Source organism: Balaenoptera acutorostrata, chromosome 8 (assembly GCF_949987535.1).
Source record: "Balaenoptera acutorostrata chromosome 8, mBalAcu1.1, whole genome shotgun sequence".
Classification (NCBI taxonomy): Eukaryota; Metazoa; Chordata; class Mammalia; order Artiodactyla; family Balaenopteridae; genus Balaenoptera; species Balaenoptera acutorostrata.
This window is the reverse complement of record NC_080071.1, coordinates 95,016,544-95,025,304: the sequence shown is the minus strand read 5'-3', so window position 1 is coordinate 95,025,304 and position 8,761 is coordinate 95,016,544. Positions and strand designations below refer to the sequence as shown.

General features: G+C 60.7%; 1 protein-coding gene across 1 annotated transcript; it reads right to left on the bottom strand.

Moving 5' to 3' along the window:
* Nucleotides 1-200: 200 nt before the first annotated feature.
* Nucleotides 201-3,798, bottom strand: RTP5 (receptor transporter protein 5 (putative)). Its single transcript, XM_057551550.1, has 2 exons — nt 3,638-3,798; nt 201-1,918 (listed from the first exon to the last, which is right to left on the bottom strand). Exons 1-2 carry the CDS (start codon nt 3,787-3,789, stop codon nt 430-432), a joined length of 1,641 nt encoding a protein of 546 aa, XP_057407533.1. The 5' UTR covers nt 3,790-3,798; the 3' UTR covers nt 201-429.
* Nucleotides 3,799-8,761: the final 4,963 nt, after the last annotated feature.

Sequence of the window (8,761 nt, the reverse complement as noted above, 5' to 3'; positions counted from 1 at the left end):
CCCACCCCGCCCTGACAGCCTGTGCTGAACAGGTCCGAGCGTCCCGTCCAGGGATCCAGAAGCCATCGAGGGAAGGAGACCCTGCGGGGACTGGGACCCAGGTGTCGGCCCGTGTGCCCACCTCGCCCTCCCACCTCACAGCTTCAGCTCAGCCCGAGTGCCGTGTGGCTGCTTCTTCTTAACTTTTATTTTATCGGAGTGTAACACACGTACAGAAAAGCGCCTGGAACACACACGGTCAGCTCGGGGGATGACCACGGCGTGAGCTGCCACGACACCACAACTCACGGCAGGAGACAGAACACAGAAGCAGGGGGCGGCCAAGGCGGCCGGGGGCTTGCTGGTGGGACAGGGAGGTCACTTGGCTCGCTGGCTGCCCAGGCGGCCCTGCTGGGGGATGAAGTGGGGACCAACGAGAGGCGCCACACTTCACACCCGTGGGGAGTGGTCAGGGCTGAACTTGTACAGGTACATTATCCAGAGGATGCAGACGGTCATGGAGACCCAGATCCAGACTTCTTCGTAGGGGTCAAAGCAGAAGCCTTCGGCCCAGCAGAAGTCCTCCTCCCAGTAGGACCCAGGGCCGGACTTGCCCGCCCTGGGCCCCGGCTGCCTCTGCTTCTTGGAAAAGCCATGGGTGGCAAGGCCATTGCTTTGAGGGCCACTGGCATCGTTGCCAGAGCCCTTGCTCTGAATGATACTGAGGACGGAGAAGGGGATAGTGACGGAGCCCTCGCTGATGGGGACGGGGCCACCGGCATTGGTCCCTGGAAGGGGCTCACGGCCAGCGGTGGCAGGGCCGCTGTCGCCATCCTCCTTCCCTTTGCCTTCGGTGACGCCAGCAGAGGAAGCCCCGCCTTTGCCCTTGTCGGCGAAGATGAAAGGGAAGGTGAGGGAGCCGTAGATGAGGTCAAAGGGGTCCTCGCCTTCAAGGACCACATTGGTCAAGGAAGAGGGGAAGGTGACGGAGCCCTCCCCGTTGTTCATGAGGCCGATGATGTAGGTCATTGGCCGCAGGCCGTTTCCCTCAGTGACTTCAATGATGGGACCGCTGCTGCCGAACGCGGGGCCCCAGCCGTCATCTGCATCTTCGTCTTCATTTTCATCTTCATCAGGGTCGGAGACGCAGCCGTGGCCTTTGTAGATGAAGCCCGTCATCTCCTTGGTGCCGCTGAGGAGGAGGCCTTTGCCGTGGAAGACGGGGGCTTTGATGTTCACCGGGAAGCGTTTGCCTTTGGACGTGGCCTTGGAACTGGTGGGCAGGTAGAGGGAGCCCCTGCCGACGATGAGCGGCCCGGCGGGGTCGGCCACGGGCCCCTTGTCCTTGCGCACAAGGGAGAAGGGGACAGTGACGATCTCCTCATCCTCGCCGAAGAAGTCCCTGCCCTCGGAGAGGGGGTTCTTGATGAAGTCGGCCACGGAGAGGGGGACCGTGATGGAGTTGGGGGTGTAGCCCCTGGAGCGGTCCACCACAAGCCCGCAGCCAAGCGTGCGCAGCTGTTGGCTGGCGGTGGGGGCGTCCACGTTGCTGCCGCCATACAGGGTGAACCTGCCCTTGATGGTGCTGGGGCTCTTGACCTCGGGCCCCCAGGCGGGGTCCGGGGGCTTCTGGAAGAAGCAGACCCCCAGGTCGCAGGCCTCGCAGTGCTCACCGAAGCAGATCTCGGGGCACTGGTCGGAGCCTGGGCCCTCCCCGTAGCACTTCTGCACGATGGACTGCACCAGCTTGTTGAGGAAGAGCCGCACGTTGAGCAGGCTGACCTGGCAGGCGGCCCCGCCCGGCGGGCACAGCCGGCACCGCTGGGCCCAGGTGCGCATCTTCACCAGCCCCTGCCGGGCATCCTCGTCCCACCACAGGTGGAAGAGGATGTGCACGTGGGCCGAGGACCAGCCCCACTGGCAGCGGCCACACTGGAGCCTGGGGAGGAGAGAGGGGGTGAGCGGGGCCGGGGTGGCCCTCCCCCGGGCCCAGAGGAACTCAGGACCCCAGCCCGTGTGCGCACATCCCTCGCTGCACCCATAACCTGAAAAGCCGAAGCAAACGCCTTTCGTCCGTTTGGCACCAAGACGCCCTCAGCGGCAAAGCCCGGACTGCCACGTGCAGGGCCACGTCTGCGCTTGCTGCTGCTGGTCTGTCGCCTGCTGACCTGGGTCTCAACTGCCCGAGGAGACGTCACCAGGACAGTGAGGGAAGGAAGAGCATCTGTGATGCCCAGTGCGGGGGCGGGGGGCTGCAGAAAGGACCTGGGGAGCCCATCCCACGGGAGAGAGGCGATGGGGAGGCTGGGGGTGGGCAGAGAAGCGTGAGGAGAGCGGTGAGGGGCTGGGACCCCAGGATGCCGGGGTGGCCCTGCGCTCGCTTGCGGGCACCACTCCCTGGGCGGCGGGTTTGGCCCTCACACGGTGACGGTGCTGCTCCGGAGGCTGAAGGCCCTGTGTGCTTCTGTTTCCAGACGGTCAGGTCACAGGTGAGTGACCCTCTGCCCCGTCCACCGGAACTTCCCCTGATGGTGGGCTTGTCCCCACTGCGCCCCTGCATGCAGCCTCCAGCCACACGTGGCCGGGGAGCACCTGGACACGGATGGTGCCCTAGGGACTGGACGTCCTCCTTTAACTGTTAATTAATGAGCGCGTCGTGGCTGCACGTGGAGAGGTGGGTCTGCCCGAGTGACCACCCCACCAGCTGGCATTTCTGTCCATGAAAACGGAAAATGAATGTGCGCTCAGGGTCCTCGTCCCACCTGTGTAGAGCGGCTCCTCCACGGGGCTGTGGGAACAGTACCGGGTTGGAAGGGGCCCCTCAGATGCACCGAAGGCTGTTACTTCCTGACACCTGGGCAAGCCGGCATCCCACTGCACACCTGACTCCAGGGGTTTCGGACGCTGGGGAACTGGGGCGTCCGTGTCAAAGGGTAGCTGCCTGCAGGGTCCACACGGTGACTGGTCTGCGAGGCCCCCTCTCCCCCCAGCCCCCTCCCAGCTGGCCCCTGGGGGACCAGGCTGCCTGGCTGGGCAGGGCCCCCGCAGGTCTGGCCCGTCCTGGCTGCTCTGACGGCAGCTGTCATCACGATGAGGAAGGGCGAGGCTCACGTGGCGACCCGGGGTCCCCGGGGCTCGTGAGTCAGCCCCCACTCAGCCACAGCCCAGGCCGGGGACATCCTCCTTCCTCTGGGGCCCGTGCTCCCTTCTTCCATCCCCTCAGGCCTCTGTGCAGTGCAGGGCCGGGCGCTGACGGGGTGCCTGCCCACCCCCTGCGCCCGCTGTCAGCGCTGCCATGGCAACGAGGAGGCGCTGCAGTGAACAAGCAAAGTCCTCCACGCGGGGGCAGCACCACCACGCCAGCCACCCCCTGGCAGGGCCCCGACTGGCCTGGCGGTGCCGGCACTGCCAGGCAGGGTCTCAGCTCGCCTGTGCTGAAAGGCAACGAAGAGGCTGCTCCCCCAACACCCGCACTTCCGGAAGGGAGGAGCAACACCCGGCCCACCCACCCAGCTGTTGGGTGCCAAGGCCAGGCAGACACATGCCCCCCCCTCCCGGCCTTCCTCACCGGCCAGGCCACACCCAGCCTAGCCAGTGGTTAAGTAGCCTCGGCCCCTCCCTCCCAGGACCCCACAGGAGACCCCACTCTCAGCCGCACCTCGAGAGCCCCCGCAGCCGGTACTGGAAACCGCTGCTGTCCAGGTGCCCTGAGGCCAGGTTCTCCTCGGGGACCAGCTCCCAGGTGTCCTGGGGCTTCCTCTTGGCCATCAGCTGGGCCAAGGTGCTGGCCCACACATCCACGCCGTCCATGCTGGCGCTGGGCTCCGCAGTGCGGTCTGAGGGCTGCGCTGGCTCCGGCTCCTAGCGAGCGCCCACCCGCCTCCGGCCCCGACCAATTGCCGCCTTGACAACCGTCTCGTCTCCATAGCAACCGGATTTGTCTCAGAGAAATGAGAAATAGCCCTTTTTTTCTGATCCTTTTGCGTATTTTTTATTACGCAAGCAGTGGATTTTCATTTTAGGAAAAATCAGAAACAGATAAATAAAAAGGACAAACTACAATATGATAAAAATCGCCCATAGTCATCGAGGTGCTGACATCCACGTGTTTTTCGGTGCCTATGCACATATACATTTCCATAATTATTTTTCACAAATAGGAAACCCTACTAAACATATTATCCCAAGGCCTGCTTCTTTTACCCACAGCATAGCATGGACGGTGATACCCATTCTGCTAAATATCTGATATTTTCCAGTCTGTGGCTGGGGCATAATCTACCTGCCCGGCCTCTGTCCTTGAACACGGTGCTAAGTCTTTGCCATTACAAACAAAGCTTGAGGAACTTTATTGAACATGTATCGTTGCGAATTTTCCCATGACTTTTCTTTCTTTTTCTTTTTTTTTTTTTTTTTTTTTGGTGTTTGTTTGTTTGCTTGTTTGTTCAGCTGCTCCACGCAGCTTACGGGATCTTAGTTCCCTGAGCAGGGATGGAACCCGCACCGCCTGCAATGGAAGTGCGGAGTCCTAACCACTGGACGGCCAGGGAAGTCCCTCCCATGACGTTTCCTTTCTTCACACTTTTTATTGGCTAGAAATGTACATTTACGTAAAAATGCCTTAAAGGTAATGCACAACTTCACAAATTACTCTAAAGTCTTAGCTCAGGACCCGAAGGAGCCAGCCCCCCAAAGCTGTCTGCGTGCCCCCTACCCGCCGCCAGCACGCCCCTCCCAGCAGAGGCACCGGCGCTGGTACCCCTGGCAGCTCCACCTGGGATGCGGCCTGTTTGGGGGCTTTGCGCCTCCCCTCAGAGGAAGTCCCGCCCCGCGTCCTGTGCGCATGCGTCTGGCTCCCCTCCTGACCGCGGGCCAGCTTCACCCCGTGCGTGTCCAGTACTTGGTGACAGTGAGATGGCGACATGGCTCGAGGAAAGAACCAGCCGAGGGTCGAGGGTCGAGCAGAGCCGGGAGGGGCCTGAGCCCGGGGCGGCGGGGGAAGGGCTCAAGCGAGCTCCCAGGGGAGGCCGCCCTCGGTGACCGTGGGGAGGCGGCGCCCAGTGCCCTGTCCACTGGGCAGTGTGGCTCCAAGACCCCGCCGAGGAGCTGGCCGGTCCAGTGCCAAGGAAGCGGGTTTCTCCGTGGGCCCAAGGCCGTGCAACGGCGGCTCGTGTTGACGAGAGGAAAAGGCTCTGAGCGAGTGAAACAGGGACGTCCGCTGGCAGGGACAGTGCTCAGCGGCCAGCAAGCCCCCGGCGCCCGCGGTTGGTGGGAAAGGATGCTCCCCCAGGCCGTTTGGCAGCTCCCAGGACAGAGCGGGCCTCATCCGGACCCCCTCCCGGAATGAGGGTCGTGGACTCTGCGCCTGGGCCGCTGGGCCCCCACCCTCGCCCTGGGCAGGCGGCAGTGCCCACAGCAGCGAGCTGCCTGCTCTGTGTCCCCTGCCGAGGGCTACGGCACCTCCCGGGCGGCCGGCTCCAGGTTCGAGAATCGCTGCGTTCGCCCCTGCTGGGAGCGGGCCTCGCGGGCCTTTCCTGCAGCCTGTTCATGCCCAGAGCCACCTAGAAATTCCAAGGCGCAAACTTAGCATAGCCTTCGCCCCCAGTGAATGCTCTGCCCACGGCCTATTCACCTCCTTGTGGGCCTCCTCCCTATATTCACCTGTCTCATGACTCTGCCTCTGTACCCTGCATGCTGAGCAGTTTCTTCTCATTTTTCTCCCAGTTCCTTGATTCTTTCCTTGTCTGTGTCCAGACTACAGCTGATCCTGTCAAGTGACTTGTTCATTTCTCAAACTTCCTTTTGGCTCTCTTTCAACTGGGTGACATCTTTCTTCCTTGCAGCTAAGTGTGACAATGAGATAGAACAGGAAATTACTGGGATGTGCTTTGGGGAAGGTTCCATAATATGGGACCAGGTAACCAGGGAAAGTCCTACTTTTCCCATTCCACTTTCACCTTCTCAGTTCATCAGTGCAGAGGTGATGGCTGGCACTCCTGCAGCCACCTTAGACCATGAGGTGAACTTGCAGATGGAAACCACATGCTGAGACCCTGAATCCTGGATGGCAGTTGGAGTCGCAATACCACTTCAGGGTCGCCTACCTCTGGATTTCTTCTTCAAGAGAGAAATAAACTTCTAGCAGCCATTTTCTGGGAGTTTTTTGGTTATCACCCAGCCAATCGTAGCAATTCTAAGGTCCTGAATTTTGCTGGTCAGTGTGTGTATGGGGGCACCCATGCAGTCCTGTCACGTGCCCGTGCAGGGGGCTGAGGGGGTGGCTGTAGGCCTAGCCCAAGGAGCCCCCACCGAGCTCTCCCTCTCTGGTAGCCCCTCCAGGCACATTGCCCCGGCTGTGCCTGCACCGTGCTGGGTGTTGGCACCCTCGCTCTGCCCATACCAGACCACAGCCCTGTACACCAGGCCACCCTGCAGGCCCCTCTGCTCCAAGACCACCAACTGTCTCTGACTCTGGAGGAGAGTCTTGGAATCATGACTCACCACCCCCCGCCCTGGAAAATAACCTTTGGGTGACAAGACGGACCCTTTCAAAATGGAAGGAGCCTGTCGCCTCCAACCCTTCTCAGGACCTCCTCAGTCTGTCCCAGAGCCTGTTCCAAAGGCCCAGGTGCAGACCCCGGGGAAGTCAGCCTCCACATACCTCTATCCGTCTGCCCATTTATCTGCTCCCCAAACCCACAAGCCAAGCCCCCTGCAAAAACTACTTACAGGGTCAGCTAACAAATTCTTCAACCATAAATATCCCCTCCTTTTGACCAGAGAAACGATGGGCGAAGCAAAACGCACGCACCACTCCGTACGTGATTCCTGGGTTGTGCGGCGCGTCCTGGAACCATGGGTCCGGCTGTGTGACTGTGCAGCCCGTAGGAGGGCTGGGAGAAGCCCTTCCTCGGAGCAGGTGCAAGGATGCTGGCATCTCTAAGGACAGGCTCTAAGAACAAGGCTCGTAGCCACGCCCTCTGCCCCTACGCTGCCCTCCGCCCTCTGCCCTCCACCTTCTGACCTATGACAGCCTCCCTGGGGCGCTGACGACCCCAGGCCGGGGTGGGATGGGTGTGGAAAGCAGTGTCAGGAAACAGGTACCATTTCTACACGATCGCCCCCCGAGGGAGACGCTGAGGCCCCTCTCCCCGTGGACACTCTCTGGCCTCCTCACTCACACTCACCTCCCTGATCGGAGGGCGGGAGCAGCCCTCACACTGGGGGCCTCCAGGTGGAGCGTGTGAAAGCAGACCCTCCGCAGCCCAGGTGAGACACGAGGACAGTCTCCTGCAGGAGTGTCTGTCCCCCTCTTGGCCTGGCTGGTTCCCCTGAAGCCCCTCACTGCGACACTGGACCAGGGAACTGCCCCATTTGGGCCGGGGGTGGGGAGGGGGAGGGGGTGGGTGGCAGAGGCAGGACCGCCCAGCAGGGAGGCATCAAGCCTGGCAGCCAGGTCAGGGTCAAGGGGTCGCGGGGTCCAGCATGAGGCCAGCCGGCCGACTGGCTTTGCTCTGTCAACAGGGCCCCACCCTGTGTGTCTGGGCAGGAGAGGTTGAGACAGACAGGCAGACAGACAGACAAGAAGAGAGACTCGGGCAGAAGCGTGGTGCTCAGCCCGTGCTGGGCTCACCTCAGCCCCCCAGACCTCAGCAGAGGGGGTGCAGCTCCAGGAACATGGGCCACTCCCCGAACCCCAGGCCGTGTGGCCCCCCGGGAGGCCCGAGCCCCAGCACGCCGTCAAGGTGTGTGTCCAGGGCCTGCAGGCAGCAGGAGGGGGTCCTGGCCAGCAGCTGGGGCAGCAGCCCCCGTCCAGCCGGTTCTGTTCCTAAAGGCGCTTCCCACCGTCCCAAGTTCCAACATCCAGCCCGGCTGCTGCCAAGCGAGGGGCCGGCAGCTCCACCAGGTCCCGGAAGGAGCCGTGACATCGGGCAACGGAGGGGACGCAGGCGGGGGGGGCACCTTCTGAGTAAGCCGGCACAGGCTGGGCAGAGGGGACCCCGGCCCTCCGAGTTGAGGACAGCCTGCCCAGAGGGCAGTGGCTCTTGCACGTCCACCCAGGTCAGTCTGGCACCAGAGCCCGCGGGGCAGCACCTTAGCTGCCTGGGCGAGCAGCCAGCAAGGAGCGTGAATGACACCCAGTGGGAGAGGCCAGGGAAGCGTTCACACATGTGCACTACACACACATGAACACACACCCATAAACACACACATACCTACACACTATGCACACACAAACACACCACACACATATATACACATATACAAATACCAACCCATGTATGAGCACGTGCACACACATGAACAGGTACCCACGAACACACACCACACACAAAACACACATAAACATATGAACACCTATACAGGCATGAACACACACTATACACACACCTGCACATGAATACACACACATGCCTGCACACCTACGCACACACATACACATGAACACATACACCCAAACACACACTTTAGGAAATTTAAAATATAAATTTGCATTTAAACTCCCAACAGCATTCTAGAAAGTTTAGAAATGAGGGGGTAAGAAATCTTCTGGGACCCCACCACCTTAACAAACAAGCCAACTATTATTCTTGTGTACAATAAATGGTGGAAATATTTTGTCCCTATTTTTTAATTTGATTCTTAAATTGGGCAGATAAATTAGGCGCTCTTTTTTAACTTCTGGGAAATGCTTCAGAAACAGGATAGAGCAGAAAGTTTGTATTTGCAAACACTATTAACCATTTCCTGTTCCAACCTCAGACTAGCTGTGAATCCACCG

Excerpts from the sequence above, each read along its gene's own strand:
- RTP5 (XM_057551550.1), bottom strand. The coding sequence starts at position 3,789 with ATGGACGGCGTGGATGTGTGGGCCAGCACCTTGGCCCAGCTGATGGCC. Across the intron at positions 1,919-3,637 it reads CGGCTGCGGGGGCTCTCGAG|GCTCCAGTGTGGCCGCTGCC; the intron begins GTGCGGCTGAGA and ends TCTCCTCCCCAG.